The 22,054-nt window shown below is 39.4% G+C and overlaps 1 protein-coding gene across 3 annotated transcripts in view; it reads right to left on the reverse strand.

Annotated features, from left to right (window-relative positions):
• Positions 1-22,054, reverse strand: part of LOC116697561 (E3 ubiquitin-protein ligase SH3RF3) — a 99,044-nt gene that overhangs the window by 18,940 nt on the left and 58,050 nt on the right. For 2 of the 3 annotated variants that reach the window (XM_032528847.1, XM_032528846.1), the window contains exons 3-6: positions 15,668-15,763; positions 6,993-7,301; positions 5,685-5,800; positions 1,961-2,131 (exon numbers count right to left, since the gene is read on the reverse strand). In XM_032528847.1, the coding sequence (XP_032384738.1) occupies positions 1,961-2,131; positions 5,685-5,800; positions 6,993-7,301; positions 15,668-15,763 (692 nt within the window). The remainder of the gene's footprint in view (positions 1-1,960; positions 2,132-5,684; positions 5,801-6,992; positions 7,302-15,667; positions 15,764-22,054) is intronic. The other variant, XM_032528848.1, reaches the window with a different exon arrangement.

Here is a 22,054-nt window from a genome sequence, read left to right on the forward strand (position 1 = left end):
GAGTGGAAAATCCTCATGAAGCAGCATGTATGCCGATTTGACACATTCCAAATCTCATATGAATCCAGGATAACAATAATCCAAACACATTCATGAATTCTTACATGGACAATGATGGAATGGAATGGAATCAAACACTGTATGTTTATATCAATCATGATAATACATCCCACAACAAATAAGTTAATATTCAAACTGCATTTCAAAACAAATGGCATGCCTATTTGTGCAGCCTGTACATTGGTCTAACTCTACAATGTATGTATGTGTGCATGTGTGTGGTGTGTGTGTGTGTGTGTGTGTGTGTGTGTATTTGTGGGCATCTTTGGCAGCCTCTCATTATCATTTTGAAAAATTTCTGAGCTGCACTGCAGACAAAGGAGGGGGGAAAGGTAAGATGGGGGATAGGAGAGAGAAAGAGAGAGTATGCTTGCATTAAAATAACAAATTGCCTCTCATTTGATTACTCGCCTGTCTTGCTTCTCTCTCGCTCTCTCTTTCTCTTTCTCTCTGTCTCTCTCTCTCTCGCGTAGCTTAGATTGCATAACTGCAGAATGTGAAGCAGCCATTCATATCCAGTAAAGAGGGACACCTGCTGTTTTTGCAGCCATTTCATCTCTTTGTATCATTTTCTCTTTCTTGGTCCTCATTCTGTTGCTTTCTATTACTATCTTCTTTTTCAATTTCTTCCCAGCTTTCTTCCTCACTTTCTCTTTCTCCACCATATTCAGTCTTTTTCTCTTTCCCTGTACCCATCCTTTCTGTCTATCCTACAGTACCATATGTTTCTTTTCATCTTCTCATTGTTGTGCTCATTTATGCATTTCTATTCTATTTTCTTTCACGTTCTATTATTCAAATTCTCCTTTGTTTTCATTTTCTTTCTTTTTCTTTCTTTCTTTCTTTCTTTCTTTCTTTCTTTCTTTCTTTCTTCAGAGCAGAATACAGATTAGATGAACTGCCACTGCAAATGTTTTCACACATACAGGAATAATGAGGATAATTAAATTGCCAAATATGATTTCAGCACACTAATTTTTCTGTTTTATTTGGAAGTAACAGCTATGAGTGTTTAGGATACCAAAAGTAACGATGATGATGATAATGATAATTATTAACATAATGATAATGATCAACACTAAATATGTGGTAGCCCAACATTAGAAGTCAGTATCAACTGAGTGCTGTTTTGCATGTTACATTGTATTTAAATCAAATTGGAAATATCTCAGGTATCACTATTATTTTCCTAGTTCAAACGTCAAAACAGTGAAGATAGATTCAGCAGAGGCTGAAACAGGAAGAATATTTTTTTAACACAAGGAATACAGTATTCCCATAGTGTGCCTTCACCAACTCAAGCCCAAAAACATTGCTTTTTGGGCGTGTCTTTGTGACAAAAGGAAGTGCAATTACATACCATAACAAGTAGAAAAATTGCACTGCTCAGCCTGACCTGTAATTGGGTTCAGTTGGAGCCAGGAAATTACCGTGAAAAATTACAATGCAAATTACAATGACTTTGCTACCACTGCCATTGTGTGAGAACAAAATTAGGGGTCTCAGTCTGATTGTACTACATTGCTGACCAAACCAAATGCACTGAATAATAAATGGAGCAAAGGTTTGAAATATCAGCTGTTTAAAAAATGCAAGTGAAAATAACTGCTTAAGACATCACTGGCTTCAGTGCAAAAAGAGAAGAAGGTCCCTGACCACCGCTACCAACCCATCAGCCCACTATCACCTGAATGAGGTAGCTAAAGGTCACATTCAAGTTACATTACAATTGCGACAGGTTCGGATTGGTTATGTTGCAGAGGAAAGAACATGTGGTAGTTGTCCCTTTACTAAATTAAGTGAAATACTGTGCTATAACTGCACATCACCAATATGACTAGTTATTATCTGGATGCTGCAATGACATAGTTGTTTGGAAAGCTGTAGGACCACAACTGACCTGGACACGGGAGTGACATAGTTTCCTGGGAAGACACCAGAGGCAGCGGTTCTCAGTGAGGTGCCTTTGAACCACCCGTCTTGACACTTCTCTGTCACCCGATACATCTCCCCTTTCCTGAGTTCCAGTTCATCAGCCTTCTGGGGCTTGTAGGCGTATAAAGCCAGATATCTGTGGCGCAAAGGCGACAGACACAAAGATAAATCATTATAAGTCAGCAGGACATCTCCAGAAACTGTTCACTTAACACCATTTATCTACCTGCGCATGTTTTATGCAAAGTAAAAGTAAAGCTATTACAAATGCAAATAAATTAACAAATGAATGACTATTAGCAAATCAAGCAAAACAGAAAAGTAGAAATGCGTGTCAGTACATTACAAAGGGAGGAGAGCATACCACATTTCAATGCTCTTTTACTTTTTAAGAGGCAAAATATCTCCAAAAAATCCTCTGGTTTCAAGAAAATGACTCTTATGACACTTTCCTCTTTTAGTTATCAGAACAAGTTAACATTTTCTTATGGGATTTCAAGATTTTTTCACCCTTATTATTTAAAAAGCGTATATTTTACACATCTTACTTTTACTTGTTTAACTAAGATGTACAGTGCAGAGGATCGAAAGATAAGTGCCTGCAAACTGTTGATGCTCCACTAACTCCTTTATAAAACTATCAAACCACATTTTGATCTACAATAGGATCTTTGTCAGCTCAAAGACAGTATCTGTGGAGGTTGGTCCTCCCACCATATACCATGCATTTCCCCAGAGACGGAAAGCAACTGTTACTGTTGGTGGCAACTGTAAATATGAGTGCTTGTCAGATATCAGTAATTGGTCTCCTTTAGTATTTAAAATAAATTCCATTCAAACAGCAAAAACAAAATGTAATTTTGATGTTTTCCTTAAGTGAGGTAAGACTATCAGTTTAATATTATTTATGTAAATCAGGATTACTTTTATCATGGAAGTTTCTTGTACAGCGAGAGAGGAATTTGTTGGAAGTGAGACTTTGTTGAAACAAAATAAAGACAGGCTGCAAACTGAATCAACTGAAAAACAGTCTAATTGTAATAAAACAATGAATCTTCCCAGGCAGACAAGTTGGAGCTTTTACATCTTTCTGAATCTGCCTTTTGTGTGTCAAGTTTCTTTACCGGTCATTCTATCTTAGCTGAAAAAAGAACATCTTGTCTCTTTGGATAAGCTATGGTCTCGACCTGGGACCTGCTACGATAAACACAGATCTGGACAACTGTTTCTGTTAGACTTTGTGGCATTTGTCCTTGGAGGAAAAATGCAAAGACAAACGATCGTCTTCTCCTTCAGGAAGGACACACAAAGAGAGATTCAAAAGTCAAAAACCCTGAAAAGCATTGTGAATAATTATGTGAATAATCAACACATGCATAGGATCTGAAATCATGCTTAAAAGTAATTTTCCCATTACACTTTCTAAAACAATAGACCATCAAACCATATTATTGTATTGTTTTTGCCTTTATTAAGTTATCTGATTGAGTTTACATTCTCTTTTACAGTATCAATTTTTAATCAAATCTTGACTTACCAATTTCCCAAAAATTTTAACTAATTCATACTGTACTAGCATGTTAACCAGAATAAAAGGTTTCTTGGGATATAATAACTTGCAATAAACGGGGAACTATAACACATGGACTATTAGAGAATCAGAAGACGGTGATTAATAAGAAATCCAAGATGTATGACCGTTTAATGTTGCAGTGTAGACTGGGATTTATTAAATTCTGAAGGAGAATTCAAATAATTTCTTTCAGAGGTAGTAACGTGACCAGAAGAAGCTGCCTGAATGAGTTTCCCCGCCTAAATGGTAAACTATCCTGTGAATGGGTAAATAATATGTCCTTGTTTACCTGCCTACTGACAGGTATGCTGATGAATGTAGTACTTCTCTTCTACTCTATATGTGACTACGTTTATGTGTTAAGCATTCTGTATGGCATCTGCGTTAACATATACATGTAAATAAGTTTCTGGTCCTGATGCTGAGTGACATTCGTAGTATGTAGTGCCAGACTCCGCCAGCAGACGATAAGACCACAGAGTAAACAAGCCCTATATGCGCTGCCTCCCCGTTGCCATGGTAACAGATGTGGGAATCGTCTCCCGTCTCCCCATGGCAACAGGAATAGTTGCCAGGCCAAGATGGAAACGTCCGACCTCATCAGTAGAACAAACCTACTCCGGACGTGTGTGTGTGTGTGTGTGTGTGTGTTATGTCTATGTGCGTGTTAAAGTCTGTGTGTATGTGGTGCTACTTCGAAGGTGATTTCATTGAAGCGGACCATGCGGGATTTGACTCACATCAGGACACCAGTTACTGGTAAAAAACACCACACACACATGCACACACACGCACGCACGCACGCACGCACACACGCACGCACACACTATCCTTGGAAGAAGCGAGTACTGGCCAAATGTTCTCACTTTCCAAAAATATCCCAAAAAAAACTCAAATTGGTCTGCACAAAAGTAGAAGTACGAGATCACAAACACACACTCACCTTGAACATACCCATATCTTTTTGGCAGTTACCTGGTAGATAAATTACGAGGTAAATTATAGAACAGTCTTACTCAGCGTTGGTGCCTCACCATACATCTGGATGTGACTAGTGTGGTTACATTTCCAAAATAATTTAATTGTGCTTGTAAGTGTGTCAGGTGCTTTTCGCTCTTTATCTATCAGCAAAATAATCAACCTGTGATTAAAAATTAATAGTCAATAGCAATGTATGCCTACTGTTTGTCTTAAGTACTCATACTGAGTCATATTACCCATCTATTGTCATATGTATATGTGTCTAAATGATTTTGGAAAAATTAGACGGAAAAGGTAAAAATAAGAATGCTTCCTGCCAGAGTACCTTGGTAGCCTTGAGCAGTGCTTCCTAACCTTTTTCACGTCAAGGACCCCAAAACTGACACAAATTAGACCACGGATCCCCATTTGACAAGACATTGTGCCAGGGTTCGCAATCTGATAGGATTTTTGCTTTTAGATTCTTTCTGTTTAATTAGAGAAAGTGTAAGAAACCCATGACCAATATTAATAATCTTTCAATGTGTTACTTATGGATGGATTTAGTGGAAAAAAATGAGTTACTGTTTTGCTGATGAACCCTGTAAAACCGCCTCAAGTACCCCTGTACCCCACTTTGAGAACCAATGGCCTAGAGGGTTTATATATATATATATATATATATATATATATATATATATATATATATATATATATATATATATATATATATATAATGAACATGTTCATTTTTTAAGAAAATAGTAATAACAATAGGTGAAGAACATTCATATCTATGAAAGCACATAACAGGCTGTACAATAAAATGCATAGTGTAAGCTATGGCTGTTGAAAGCCTTATGAAACACTGATGTAAGCATCACATAACTGAGGCAATGGTGTGTGTGACTGTAGTGTTCCTTTCTGAGGGGGATTTGATCCTTAACCAGTGGAGGAGTAAATGTGGTTGCAGAGGTGCTGGAACATAGCCAATAACTCTGGGCACAAAAGAGGAAATATTTGTAAGGTTGCCAGGAAGCCGGTTCTGAAACCCTGCTTGGATCTCAGGCACATATCTACTCTGTACGAAAACCTATAAGGAAGGAGGGACTAAAAAACTGGTGGGTGAGTTGACAGCACCCTGAGGTGTACTCACATGTTGAGTGGCAGCTGCACCTTGGCATGGGCCAGCAGCTCAGAGGTTATGGATGCCACTTTGGGAGGAACCAGCACCCCTGCCGAGGAAGGAGAGGCACCCGGGTGAGATGCATCCTGCAGACACAGAGAGAGATACACACATAAAATTTGTGTGCTTTCCATTTAAAGTAAAACATTACTTGCAATTTGTGCCAACAGTATTTCAGGTTTTCAGTATGTGTCCTGAGTATTACATTACATTTAGCCCAGGTGTAAATGCCACTAGAGGCAATACATGTAAAAGCATTGCATCTCCAGTCTCCAGCTATCAAAAAGAGTAATAATGTTAGTCTCATAGGCAGTGTTGGGCACTTTTAAAAGTAATTAGTTACTTCTTCAATGAGATTCTGAATGGAAAGTTTACTTTTTAAAAGTTGCCAAATGGTTCCATTGACAAGACCAAATTGATCTGTGTGTTTGAACTGAGCTATCATCCCAGCACGTCCAGTCTAAAATACCACTTGATGGTCAAGCACACAGCTGATGTGAATTCTCCCCCACTCGTCAAAGTATTTTAATCACCCTTTTATTGATGGACAGTGTTACATTGTGTGAGAACACTAGGCTATACGCCAAAGTTGTCAATTATTGTAAAAAAACCTTTGTACAAAGCAAGCTGATCCACTTTTCCATGTTGATAAGAGCATTAAAAGGACAAAAAAAAGAACACAAAGGAGACAAAAATAAATCAAGAGACATTTAGAATAAATAAAAATGTGACATTAACTACGATTGCAAACTTAACTATGACATTAAATATTTTAATTGTTTGACAGCACACATATATATATATATAGTAGAAAACTCGAGTACATAGCCAGTTCGGGGTAGCACTAGAGATAACGTACACAGACTTCATATATATATATATATATATATATATATATATATATATATATATATATATATATATATATATGCTTAGAACCTGCCCAATAAGCTGGGCTGATATATTAACCGATAATAGTTTATGCAGATACTGTTTATATTGGTTGGCTGGTATGTAATCAGAAATTGCAGCACAAAATGTCTAAGACATGTTTAAGGTTGCTTCGAAATAATGATACTACATTCTCTACACTCTAAAATACTGATATTGGCAACAATTGGTTGGTCAACAATAACCAAATATTGTAATAACAAAAGGAGTCACCCATCATAACAAATACGGCAAAAGTTTTTACTCAACTAAAGAATCTGATTATCACACTGCTACATACTACACTAATGACAGTGTGTATGTAGAGCTGTGTGTGTGTGTGTGTACCTGGATGCGTGCAGCAGCTCTGGGGTCAGAGGAGCTGATGAGGACTGGGTGGGAGATCTCCATACTGTGTCTGTTGTTGAGCTGGGCGGCCCTCTGGCTGACAGACAGCGCAGAGAATGAATGCCTTTTCTTGGCGTTTTTCTTCCCTTCACCTCTTCTATGACCAGAGCCATTTCCATTGGACGGGGAGGCACTGGGGGAGGGACCAGGTGAGCAGGGGCCCAACGGGGTCGGCTCAGAGCTCGGACCTGGAACGTTAGTTGGCGTGGGCTTGTCGATCTCCATCAACTGCTTGGCTGTTTCATTTAACTGAGAGGAGATGAGGAGGAGGAGAAGCAGGTGGTTGACAGATCAAAAAAAGGAAAGAAAGGGGAGGACAAGAGGGAAGAGAGGAGAAGATCAGGTGTTAGATTTCAGTTCTCAGTGATTCACATGCATAACAACTCGAGCACACACAAGAACACACGTGTTTGTGAAACCTTTCCTCACTTGTTCGTGTTGGCAGCTTTCCAGAAACCAGCAGCACAACAATCATCATTGGTCCAGTGAGACTCTCTTTGTGTAACACACACTCTCACTGTATTGGATGTCACGGTCAAATACACACATACTCCCACACATAAAACAACTTAGCATCCCTTTTTTCATCAGGATTGTTCTTTCTTACTTCTTACTTTAGTTTAATTTTTCTTTATTCTTGGGTATAATCTGATATATTAAAGGTTATTTATAAAAGCTATAAAACAATTCCTAGTTAACTTCTTTTCATACAACAGGAAAGAGCAGCATTTGAGGCTACTCCATGTTAGTTTACTTGTAAGAATTTAAGGATGAAAGTGCTTAACACTCTTAAAATCAACTAAATGTTTTGTTAAATGTAGTCACCACCACTAAGCTTTCTTTTTCCATTTCCATAATTCTTTAATAATAATAATTATTTGCTAATAATACAGCAAACTTAATGTCTTTGCATTTTTATTTTGTTGATAAAAAGCTTTCAGATTTAATATTCTATTTACTTTTCTTTATAGATAGATTTTTTTTATATGCACAGACTATGATGCACAATTCAAAACAAAATGACTGAAAGCTTGAGGAGCCAGCAACAAGGGTTTGTGCAACACACTGCACATCCCACAAAAGTAGGGTGACCAGACGTCCCCGGTTTCCGGGGACAGTCCCCGATTTTGGCGATCTGTCCCCGGCTGGATCTGTCCCCGGAAATGTCCCCGGTTTTCACTGTGACTGACAGACCCGAAATTGGAATGAAAGAAAGAAAACACTGACAAAATGGAGCCGATAGTCGCTCCAGACAAGCTCAGAGATGTTTTAGAAAACCGGGTTTTACGATGCTAAAATCACTGGTTATTTACATGGAGTCTGGTGGGTTTAGTGAACGCAATTTCGCGGACTTTTATGTTTTAAAAAAGGATCTTAATCTTTAACAGAAAGGTCGACCTCCTTAGAAATCCTTTCCATAATGGTGTCAGACACTTAGAATATTAATGTGAGTCTGTCAGCAGCAAAACAAGCACTTTTATGAACGTAAATACAAGCTGGACAATTATCCTATTAACTTCCATTGCAGCGATCTCGTTTAATACTGCATCAATGTCAAAGGAAAATATGTCCTCAGTAGTTTTTGTTGTATCTGATTCTCAATGAGCTGTTGCAGAAACAAGCCTTGAGCAATAAAGCAAAAGCTGTCAGTAGTTCAGTAAACATTACAACAATAAGAAATATTGAGACTTTCTATCTTGAAATATTGAGACTTTCTATCTTGAAATATTGAGACTTTCTATCTTGAAATATTAGGACTTTCTAACTTGAAATATTAAGACTTTTTATCTTGAAATATTAAGACTTTCTATCTTGAAATATTAAAACTTTTTATCTTGAAATATTAAGACTTTCTATCTTGAAATATTAGGACTTTCCTTCTTGAAATATTAAGACTTTCTTTCTTGAAATATTAAGACTTTTTATCTTGAAATATTAAGACTTTCTATTTTGAAATATTAAGACTTTTTATCTTGAAATATTAGGACTTTTTATCTTGAAATATTAGGACTTTTTATATTGAAACATCCCCTCTGAGGTGTAGTGGAGTATGAAGTAGCATCGGGGGGGGGGGGGTCTAGGATCAGACCTGGGGGGGGGGGGGGACAGCTCTAGGTTTAGTGTCCCCGTTTAAGTTTTACTAAAATAAAAACATGACGTGTTTTGGAGGTAAATCTGAGCTGAAAAGGGTCCCCGGATTTAGTCTGAGAAATCTGGTCCCTTACACAAAAGTAATGGGCTGGTGACTTGAAGATATGCCTTTTTCAACTTTTTTCAATGAGGACCACAATGGAATTAAGCTTTTAGCTTGCATTTTATCCTTAGCAATTATTATTGCATGTCAAGACTAGGCGATTGCTCGAGCAGTTTACTTTTAGTATTACCCAATAAATGCAAGAAGTAAACATTCCTTTTAGCGCAGAGTACATAATAAGCTGTGTGTATCAAGTGGCCTGGTCACAGCTCTGGATTTTAATAATGTGGTGGATGTTTCTTTTTTGTTTGTTTTATTATCGGCAACTGTTGAAGAATAAACACCTGGTTTATGGTACCACTGCATGTTTTTGGTTGTTTTTAACAAGAAGTGCAATGTTTTTTGGACTCTATACCAAAGCTTTGCTGAACAGTATAAGTGTATGTCTTGCCATTTAGAGTTTCAGTCTGAAATCAGTGAACAATGATTTTTTTTTTTTAAAGGTTATTTTTTGGGACATTTTTAGGCCTTTATTGACAGGATAGCTGAAGAAAGGAAAGGGGAGAGAACGGGAGGAATGACATACAGCAAAGGGCCGCAGGACGGAGTCAAAACCACAGCCACTGCGTCGAGGTGTTCACCTCTATTTATGGGCGCCCGCTCTATCAACTGAGTGATCCGGGCACTCAGCTCATTATTTTGAGTAAAAAATAAAAATCGAGGGGGTACAGATAGCTCAGTTGGTTAACTCCTCGACGCAGCGTTCGAATCCGACCTGCGTCCTTTTGTTGCATGTCATTGCCCCTTCTCCCTTCCCTTTCATTTCTTCAGATGTACTGTCAAATAAAGGCCTAAAAATGCCCCCCAAAAAAGAAAGAAAAAAGAAAAATCATGTTATCATCATGTTCCCCAGCATCAGATCCATCATTTAAATGAATCAATTCCAGTACTGACACAGTTTGTTATATTGTTCTAATTATTTGAGCATCATCATCTAAAATGTGTCTGGCATATTGTATTTAGGGGGAAGGGACCTCTTTGTTCTTAATCGATGCTGCTCATTTGTGGTCTGCAATGCTGCTCATTTCTCACCACCTGCAACATAAAATGCATTGCCAGTGTAGTCCTGGTCAGTTCTATCACTGCTTAGCTGCCATTTCGCACTGTAGTACATGTGTCATATACGCTTGCTAGAGCTGACACTTGTTTATCAGAGTACTATAAAATAGCACACACATTTTGTTAAGCAGCATGTTGCAATATTTTATTGACACTGGAAAAGCTCTCACAAGATATATCATGACAATGTGTTTTCTGCCCTGTGGCTGCGAGTACATCTTGGTTGTAAATGGAAAAACAGTCGGTGTGTTTGATAAATATGGAGCGTCACTGTGGTTTAGGCACAGAAGCAGGGTGGTGCTCATTAAATTTACTCACTCCAACACTCACACTGCTTCTTAGTGTTCCCACACTACCTATTGCTTGCAATGTAACTCCCTTCACCTCCCCTGCCTCATTCAGCATTACCATTTGGTGTGGTGTCAAGACATTCTTTTCGTTATGTGTTCTTCTTTAGGTTCTCAGTCTCTGGGGATGGGGTTTGTGAGCTCAAGAAAAGTCTGTAAAGCTTGCTCAGATTTGTTCTAGAGCATCATTTGGGCAGAGTGACACTGCTAAATTGAAATAATTGTTAAAAGAAACAGAAACTTAACGTAACTGTTTGGAACTAAATGATATTATGGCTGGAGCCAACCTTTACAATACATGCAAATACAAAACCTTAGGTGGTAAAATGCTGCAACGTGTTACATAGTGTAGAAGCAAACATGTTTAGTAAGTATTACACCTACAGTACATGTGTTTAATGACTTTAATTCTTGGTTCTTGGATCATAAAGGCATACATATAGAGGTACCAAAATCATGCACGCACGCACACACGCACACGGAGACCAATGTGAAACAAGGAAAAATAAACTAACATTAACAAATAACATCTTCAGCCTCCATCCATTAACATACTTACATCGCCATCATGTCTGCTTAGTATAACCTCAACTTACTATACAATCCCTGGAGATAAAGTCGAGAATTTATTTATCTGCGTGTGTGTTTGAAAAGAGAGAGAGAGATAGAGCAAGTGTGTACAGGACCGACCCGTCTGGGCTCCGTGTTGGTGATGTTCCATATTAATAGATATGCTAATCAAAGCCAAATCATATGCAAATATGCATGATGGATTGATGCTGCAGATACAACTCAGTTTGTTTTCATAAGTAAACACACACACACACATGGGCACGCACGCACACACACACACACACACACACACACACACACGCACACACACACGCACACACACACGCACACGCACACGCACACGCACACGCACACACTCCTTTATCTCCTACTTGTACTGCAGCATGACTGGGCACCATAACGACAAAGAACTCGTGTGTGTGTGTGTGTGTGTGTGTGTGTGTGTGTGTCTGTGTGTGTGTGAGTGAGAGAGACAGAGAGAGAATTCTTCACTTGATTTTGGCTGAATGAAATCTCCAAGGTTATGTGTCAAGCTAAGTGTACTTTCTGTACTCTGTGTCTTTTTGAGGGTGGGTGCTCTCTCCAGGTAATACTGAGACTCAGGCTGCTGAGCTGTTACCTGCACTGCGAAAAAGGTAAGCCAGCAAGATGCATGCATTATCATGCATGATTGCACACACACACACACACACACACACACCACACACACACACCCACACACACACACACCACACACACACACACACACACAATCTCCCTCCTGCTGCACAGACAGGAGGATGCATAAAGTGAAACAGGGAATGGAAAGAAAAAGAAACAGACAGAGGTGAAGTGCCAAACTCATGCCAAACCTGTTCACAAATTTGCGTGAATCCACCTCATATCAGCCCAAACCCATCCACACTCAATTCAAACTTATTTAAGCTGACATCACATCCACCTGAACCTACAACAGTGTTTCTATACTTATACAACACAATCCAACCCACTCAGCACACCCACCCAAAGTCGAGTCTGGGATAGTATATTTATAACAACCTAAATCCACTCCAGGTGCATATAAACTCAACAAACCACCCACAACGTTTCCTCATCAAGATACAAATACACCCACCAGAACCCAAAGGAAACCTACACTAAACTAGCTACTGTATTGAATTACTGACAGTTTAATAGTTTTGAAAAAAATATATTTTTTTGTAAAGTTAGTCTGACTTACCAGATGTACAGTGCCATGCGTCACGTGAGAGGTTAGGCATTCTTTTTCCCTTGCACTATCTCCACTATCTACTGTACAAGGGCACTGTTTCTGCATACAGGGTGTAGTGCTGCCCAAGACCATTGTGATTGTCACTAACCAGAGCAGTTTTTCCACCTATACCAGAATGGTAACTTGTGCAGCGAGACTAGTACTCATTTAAAGAAGTTATCTAATTAATTCATTATTTTGACAATTGGTATCAGAATACAGATATTGTATCAGTATCATAAGGTTAGACCAATACCCAGCTCGGCAAGTTTTATGTGTTTTTATCACATTTGAATAGCCCAAACTAAGGTGTTCAGACTGCTTTGTGTCAGCTTTGTGTCAAATGCTGCAGCCTTTCACTTCAATGAGACCACTGTGTTGGCACAGCAGGGGGCCCGATGCAGAACGCTTGAACAAAGTAATGCAGTAATGGCAAAAAAGTTGTACTTGACACAACCTTTGCTACAAAAAGATAAAGGGATGTCACTGTAATAATGTTTGAGAGTTGTACATTTTTCATCATAGAATTATAAACCTCTGTGCAGTGTTTTGGACTCTGATAAGACTTAAAACTCTCAGATGCATTACTCAAACAGGACTTCCTGGTTTATATTCATTCAACCCATCACTATTTTTGTCACGGTACGCTATGATACGATACTGTGAAACAAAACACCACCCACTTCAAATGTAGTGACTGCCAATAACTTCACACACTTCTCATGCAATTTTGACTATTTCAGTGGCATCCCTATCATTAGCAAACTCCTCATCACCAATCTATGTATCCAGACTGCCAAATATTAACACGAGCAGTCTGCATTCAACAGACAACAGCTACAAGAGGTACTTTACATCCAGTGAGACACCCACACGCACACCACACATATACACAGATCAGCAGAAGTCCAGCTGGGCACTCCTCATTAAGCTCCCACTGCGTACACACAAGCACGCACGCACGCATGCACACGCGCACACACACACACACACACACACACACACAAACACACACATACACACACACACACACACACACACACACACACGACATGCCCCTGTACCCCCGCTGTGTCAGGATGATGGAGAGATCTAAATTATTGATGCATCTCTATCTAATAGCAACCCCTATGTGTATGTGTATGTGTGTATATGTGTGTGTGTGTGTGTGTGTGTGTGTGTGTGTGTGTGTGTGTGTGTGTTTGTCCCAGCTTTATCATTATCACCTAAGAGAGTTGTTTGGTCGAACAGCTAATTTCAGGGACATGATTGGGTAACCAAGAGTCCAATCCCGTGCAGACTGCAAACGCAGAGTGAGCGAGAGTGTGTTTTGAGAGGGCAGTATGATTAAAGGATGGCAAAAAAATAAACTTTACAGATGAGCAGAACAGTGACTATCTATGTTTGTACAGATGTGGATATGAAAACAATATCCTAATAGTCTCTCTTGAATCTCTAAGTTAATGAATTTCTTTAAGCTACAGTTCATGAATACACATTGCACTACACATGTACACTGGACCCATACATTATGAGAGTCTTATTGTCTTGACAACCATGCACATGTATCCGTACTTCCAGTTTGATTGAAACTCCTGTTGCTTTTGAAGGTGTCATCTTTTGTTTTTTCGAGAGGGCCATGAGAGAATCTGCATGTTCACAAATTTGCGGTGATGAAAAGAGAAGAGAAGCCTTCACAACAGCAAGAAAGAAGGAAAAACACATCCTTGCACTTTCTACCAATGGCTTTTTACCACGGCTTAAAAGCCTTAAATGTGATGCGGGGCAAATTGTGCATGCTTTTTTCAGTTGCACAAGGATTAAAGTAAACTATATTTCACCCTTGACAGGCATGAAGGTCTGACAGACGGTAAAGTATTTGGGGGGCTTTATCCTTTTACTGAGTGGAAATCCCTTAAAGAAAACACCACCTCTGCCGAGTGTTAAACAGCATTGATAATGCAATTTATATTTCTGGGGCAATTTGAATGTTTTGGTTGTGTATTCCTGCAGATAAGTGGTCAAACACATCCATTATATAAAATCCAAATACTACTTCTATTTGAGCGCAATTACAATGTCTAACATTAAATGTGGCTTCAGCCTTTCATACCAAAGTTAGCCAGTGTCCAACCTCTGCTAAACCCAGGTCAGTACAAGGATTTAAAAGCAGCTTGGAGAGTCCTCAGTGGTGTGGTTGGTCTTACATACAGTACTTCTGCTGACACTGAATACGGGCTTAAACACACATTACTAAAATTATAACCATCTCCTTTGTTACATCCTGACCTCAGAATGAGGCTCAATGTGTCCTTCTCAACACAGGTGGCAGGTGGAGGATTTCACCAGCAACACATGAATTCATCATTTCATGTAGCATGGTTAGTTACCACTACCAATGAATTTAGACAAGAGCCATATTTTCACCATGTATCAAGACATGATGACAAATGATAGAATATAGCAGGAGCAGTACCTTTGGTAACAACAAAACATGTAAAACTGGCTCAGAATACCATTTAGTAGAGCTGCAAAGATTAATCGATTAATCAATTAGTTGTCAACTGTTAAATCGCCAACTACTTTGAAAATCAATTAATCATTTGAGTAATTTTTCATATATTTAAATGTGAATATTTTCTGGTGTGTTTACTCCTCTATGACAGTAAACTATACATATATCTTCGGTCACGCTGTCTTAGACCATGGGAAACACTGATTGACATTTTTAACCATTTTCTAACATTTTATAGACCAAACAACTAATCGATTAATCAGGAAAATAATTGACAAATTAATCGACATTAAAAAATAATCGTTATTTGTAGCCCTACCATACATTTCAAGTATATATGAAACCAGGGAGCATGGATTGCTTATTTCTCCATACTGTTGCTAAGATATTACTTTTTCGATTCATCCGATCTGAAAAATCTGAATACAACCCTTGCAGCCTCCACTCGTGAATGACGAGAAAGCAGATATCTGAGTTTTTTTTTCTTCTTTTTGGTAAATGAAAATACTGCAATACAGGTGTTCTGCTGCAACATCGCTGTTGCTTCAACAACAACTTGTGTAATCACCTGATATGTGATGTTTTGTGAGTGCATCAGTGCAATGTCTGTGGGTTTACCTCCACATAGAGAATGGGGAAGATACCAATCTTGTCTCCCAGCATGCCTTCTGCCCAGTTGTCGTCCACTCGCCTGATTACTGTCAGTACCTCATCCTGGAGAGAGAGGACATGAGTGAGACTACACACATTGTAGATACACCACGTGTCTGAATAAGACCTATTTTGTAATTTTTCTATAACTGTGTGATTTTTAAAAACAAAAACAAATTAAAGGATGAATAAACAAAGAAACATGTTTTTTTCTCAAAACAAAGCATCTCAAACGCTTTGCGAGTGGATGTTTGTATCTGCATTTATAGGCAAGGCAAGGCAAGGCAGCTTTATTTGTATAGCACATTTCAGCAACAGGGCAATTCAAAGTGCTTTACACAAAATCAGATAAACAGATAAAACACGAGTAAAAACAGTTAAAAATCATAAGCATTAAAAACCGGTAAAACACATGAATAGACAGTTAAAAAAAAACAAACACATAAAACACAAGAATAAAAGTTACAGTGCAGCATAAGAAATTTAAAGAAATGAGCAGTCATTTAAGAAAGGCAGCATCAAAAGAAAGGTCTTCAGCCTTGATTTAAAAGAACTGAGAGTAGCAGCGGATCTACAGGTTTCTGGGAGTTTGTTCCAGATATGAGGAGCATAGAAACTGAAAGCTGCTTCACCCTGTTTAGTTCTGACTCTGGGACAGAAAGTAGACCTGTCCCAGATGACCGGAGAGGTCTGGGTGGTTCATAGTGTAGTAGCAGATCAGAAATGTATTTTGGACCTAAACCTTTTTAGTGTTTTATAAACTAGCAAAAGTACTTTGAAATCAATTCTTTAAGACACAGGAAGCCAGTGTAAAGACTTCAGAACTGGAGTGATGTGATCCACTCTCTTGGTTTTAGTGAGGACTCGAGCAGCAGCGTTCTGAATCAGCTGCAGCTGTCTGATTGATTTTTTAGGGAGACCTGTAAAGACCCCGTTACAGTAGTCAAGTCTACTGAAGATAAAGGCATGGACAGGTTTTTCCAAATCCTGTTGACACATAAGTCCTTGATATATTCTTAAGGTGATAGTAGGCTGACTTGGTAATTGTCTTAATGTGGCTGTTAAAATTCAGGTCTGAGTCCATGACTACACCAAGATTTCTGGCTTTGTCTGTTGTTTTTAACATTGTGGTTTGAAGCTGAGCGCAGACTTTTAATCGTTCCTCTTTTGCTCCAAAAACAACCACCTCAGTTTTTCCTTCATTTAATTTCAGAAAGTTCTGGCACATCCAGCCGTTAATTTGTTCAATGCACTTAGTCAGTTTTGTATTGGACTATAGTCCCCTGGCGATAAGGTTATGTAAATTTGTGTGTCGTCCGCATAACTATGGTAACTTATTTTGTTGTTCTCCATAATCTGGGCCAGTGGGAGCATGTAGATGTTAAACAGAAGAGGCCCCAGAATAGAGCCTTGGGGAACTCCACACGTCATATTTGTATGCTCGGATGTATAATTACCTATTGTCACAAAGTAATCCCTATTCTGTAAGTAGGTTTCAAACCAGTTTAGTACTGAGCCAGAAAGTCCTACCCAGTTTTCCAATCGGTTTAGTAATATGTCGTGGTCGACCGTGTCAAATGCAGCACTGAGATCAAGTAGTACTAAGACTGAAATTTTGCCACTATCTGTGTTAAGGTGGATGTCATTAAAAACTTTGACGAGAGCCGTCTCAGTGCTGTGGTGTGGTCGGAAACCCGACTGAAAGGTATCAAAACTGTTGTTTAGTGACAGGAAATGGCTAAGTTGTAGAAAAACCGCTTTTTCAATGATTTTACTTAAAAACGGAAGGTTTGAAATCGGCCTATAGTTGCTCATTATTGATGTGTCTAGATTGTTCTTTTTTAATAGAGGCTTGATTACTGCAGTTTTCAGGGCCTGTGGAAAGATACCTGAAAGAAGAGACGTGTTCACAATCTGTAGAAGATCAGAAGCCAACAATTGAAACACTTTTGAAAACACCCGTTGGTAGAATATCAAGGCAACAGGAGGAGGATTTCAGATGTTGTATAATGTCCTCCAGGTTTCATGGTTGATTATATGAAATTCTGTCATATTGAAATAGTTTTGCTTGAACACTGTGACAACACATGTCCTGTACTTGATATGGAGGCACTGACTGTTTGTCTAATCTTCAGAATTTTGTCTTTGAAGAAGGATGCAAAGTCATTGCAGGCTTTGGTAGATAAAAGTTCAGATGCTACTGGCACTGGAGGGTTTGTTAACCTATCAACAGTAGCAAACAAAGCACGTGAATTATTATTGTTTCTAGAGATAATATCAGAGAAGAAGGACCTTCTTGCATTCCTCAGTTCCAAATTATAAATGCGAAGTCTCTCTTTATAGGTGTTATAATGGACCAGGAGATTTGTTTTTCGCCACCTTCGTTCAGCTTTTCGACACTCTCTTTTTTCTGTTCTCACCAGTGGGACATTTCTCCATGGAGACCTTTTCTTACCAGAGACAACTTTGACCTTAGTGGGAGCAATAGCATCAATAACATTTGTAATTTTACAGTTGAAATTATCTACAAGCTCAGTCACTGATAGCCCAGAGAGGGCGGGTGTGGAGGAAAAAAGCTGAATAAATGTTTCACTGGTGTTTTCAGTGATATACCGTTTTCTGATTATCTTTGTTTGGACACTTTTGGGCACAGAGATAGTGCCGTTAAAGAAAACACAGGAATGATCAGACAGAGCAACGTCAGTCACCAAAACCTTGGAAATGTTCAGACCCTTGGAGACAACCAAGTCCAGAGTGTGTCCCTTATTGTGAGTGGGCTCTGTCACATGCTGAGTCAGTCCATAGTTCTCAAAAACACAACACAGTTCTTTGGTCCCCCTGTCCTGGGGGTTGTCAACATGAATGTTAAAATCACCCGCAATGATTACACAATCAAAGTCAATACAAATTATAGACAGCAGTTCAGTGAAGTCATCAATGAAGGTTGCACAATATTTAGGTGGCCTGTAGATATTTAGAAATATCGCTTGAGGGGAAGATCTTAATTGAAGAGCAACATATTCAAAAGAAACAAAATTTCCATAACATATTTTCGTACAGTGGAATGAGTCATTAAACAAAATAGCAACTCCACCTCCTTTCTTATTCACTCTATTCTCACTCATAAAACTGAAGTTTGGGGGAGCTGACTCAATAAGAACAGCAGCGCTGTTATTATGGTCTAACCAGGTTTCAGTTAAAACATAAAATCTAGATTGTGCTTAATAATAAATCATTGATTAAAAATGATTTTCCTGCCAAAGTCCTGACGTTTAGTAAGGCTAGTGTTAGTGTGTTTTCATTTTTTGGGACAGGCTGTAGCTGACGAGGAATGGATGCTAAATTTGCTAAGTTTGCAGTTAAGTGCTTATTCACCATTCTTTTCCTATTACCTATCACAACATAAATTGAGGAAGAATTGAATCCACAGGGCCCAGGCTTGTCTTGGAAAAAGTCATTAGTATCACTAGTCCTGCAGCCAAGGCCCAACACATATCAGATAGTGCTTGCCAGATTTTGCACACAAGCGTCCTTATCAGTCTGGGGGGAAGGAGTTTTCTGACATCCTGGTAGTGGTGCTTGGCGTTTTACTTTTGCCCGGGGTTGAGCCATGGGGGTAGGAAGGGGTGTATAATTGATGGGGGAAAGGGAAAGGGAGTGTGGAGACATCAGTAGAGACAGCGATGAATCCTCAGAAGGTTCGGGGTTGGTAGGGGGGTTTGAGGGGTGCTGGACGGGTGAAGAGGGGAGTGGAGGTTTCGTGTCTCTGCTCTCTGGTCTCCCAGGGTCAAATCTTTGCACAGGTGGGGGCTGTGCTGGATCACTGCCGCACTTTGTTGTGTCTTCCTTTTGTTTTGATTCGTCTTGTCTCGTGTCCTTGGCAGAGGGAGCAGATGTGTAGCGCAGAAAGTAAAGCAGATTAGAGGTGAACAGCTTTACTCCTGGGTTGTTAAGGGAAAGTCTATCTGCTTTAAAAAGATGTCTGCGCTCCCAGAAAATGTTAAAATTGTCAATGAACTGCAAAGAATGGACGGTACATTCAGCTGAAAGCCATTTGTTTAGTGCCAACAGCCGGCTGAATCTCTCATCTCCTCTTCTGACTGGCGGTATAGGGCCACTGATAAACACATCTGCGTTTAGGGGGCTGACACTGTCCAGCAGTTCCCTAAACTCCAGTTTCTGCAATTCAGACTGTTGCTTTACAACATCACGTGACCCGATATGCAGTATAATGTTCTTCACAGTTGGGTGTGCTGCCACGATATCTGGGATTTTTTGGGTCAAGTCAGACACCGTGTCTTTGGGAAAACAGAGTATTTTGGTGTTTTTACTGTTTTTTAAATCTTTTACAGCAGAGTCACCCACAATCAGGGTTTGAGGCCCAGTTGTTAGCTTTTTACTTTTTGAATTGCTCTCAGTCCTTACCCTGCTGTGTGGTGATGAGACGCAGTCCCGGTCATCAGATGTCTGTCCAGCGTCTTGCAGCAGAGGAGCAAAATCTGTTATCCAGTTGCACACCAGGTTGTTGGGGGGGCATTTTGTTGCTTATTTTCCCTTTTGCAGCTGTCCACGGCTGTGTCCTACTAGGTACAGGGGTTGAAGAGGCGCTCTGCCCAGATGATAGTGCAGGCCAGCCGGTCATATCACAAATCTCAGGGCGCTGTGCCCTGCCTGTTAGTCGTCCTCCCATTTCCCAGGAAAATTATTTGGTCTTAGGCTTCGCACCAGACGAGTTCCAGGGAGGACTGCCACTTGTTGATTTATTACCAGTTCCACCCTCCTGTTTCTTTGTAGTCTTGTTGGTGCTAATTAGCCGTGTGTTAGCATGCTTCTGTCCATTGTTATGGGTCCATGGTAAAGTGGTGTCATTTCCACAAGATCCGTTCACTTCCACGTTCACTTCTAGTAGGTGAACCTTGGTTTCCAGAAGTGCAATCTTCTGAAGGAGTTTGTAGTAGTCTTCCACGGAGAAAGGAGGCATCTTGCTGCTAATTAGCTTTAGCTACAATCACTGTAGGACAGGCTTAAGCTATTGGTAGGCCACACTCTCGCAGAATAATGTTAAAATATGGCAATAGCCTACTGTCTACAAAAAATGTATAGTCCAGTGTCTTTGAAGTGTCCAAGAGCCGCTGCTCATAGTTTCTCTCAGAGGAAAAGCAAGATTTTCAGCAAAAATATGCAAGCAGAGGCAGGAGCAAGCAGCAAAGCGTCTGCACTGTAAGAAATCTTTTCTGAAATTGGAAACTGATTCCGTGGCTTCCGTGAATGCGTGGCTAAAACTTACCTCATCACTTTTATGTGCTTTATCTGTTTGAAATGCTTAACCCAGAATGTACGCCAAATGTAAAAAATAAAATTAAAAATTGCATTGTGGAGTATATTGCACTACAAATTGTGTGTACAAAGTTTGTTTGATTGACAGGCAGCAACTGGTTTTACTGCATTTCAGTTGCCTTCACTTTTCACACACACACACACACACACACACACACACACACACACACACACACACACACACACACACACACAGGTTCTTGGTTGGACTATTAGGGACGGCAGCGATGATACTAGTAAATGACTGTTGTGTACTAGTCATACTGATTAACTACCTTTCACATGAGAAGACAATATAGCAAATATGGTTTCTGCATGTCAACACACAAACAGCGCACCACGGGGGCACATGTCTCTGCGTGAGTTGTTTATGGCTTTGTGTAATCTTCAATCATTAACCCGTTGATTAGTTTAACCCTAAAATGTGAACTTTGAGTGTGTTGTCATTATCTGTTACAGTAATAGAGCGCAGTGTGTTTGAGACAAGGTATCTACTGTATGACTATGCTTTGCATTGCTGTGATCAGTCCTAAAACATTTACAACAAAGTGTACAGTGCACTGTAATTTAATAATCTTTCTCACTCCACAGACACAATTACAGTGCAGAGACAGAGTGGACATGTCAAGCGTTCAGTCCTCGCACAAATGAGTCTGCGTAACAGCAGGAACAAAATTAAAAGCTGTCAGGAACAGAACACAACACAGAATTGTAATTACTGTTTACTCCAAATCCAACCTGGATACACACTTCTGAAGGACTGAGAGGGTCTTCTTTTATCTTGTTCATCCATTTCAAATTATAACTTTAGTGATACTTTGAAAAATGGGGATGATTGTGGTGCCACTTTGAAACAAACCATACCTATCCAAAATCTTTTTAAAAGAAGAAGAGACCTGAAGGCAATCAGACCTGAGAATAGTTTGTCCAAATATTAAATGCCTTTGACTTAAACAGATCAAAAGAAGAGCGAGCCTTGTACTGGCAGGAGCATGAGGATCTAATTAACAAGCAGCC

Source organism: Etheostoma spectabile, chromosome 11 (genome assembly GCF_008692095.1).
Source record: "Etheostoma spectabile isolate EspeVRDwgs_2016 chromosome 11, UIUC_Espe_1.0, whole genome shotgun sequence".
Classification (NCBI taxonomy): domain Eukaryota; kingdom Metazoa; phylum Chordata; class Actinopteri; order Perciformes; family Percidae; genus Etheostoma; species Etheostoma spectabile.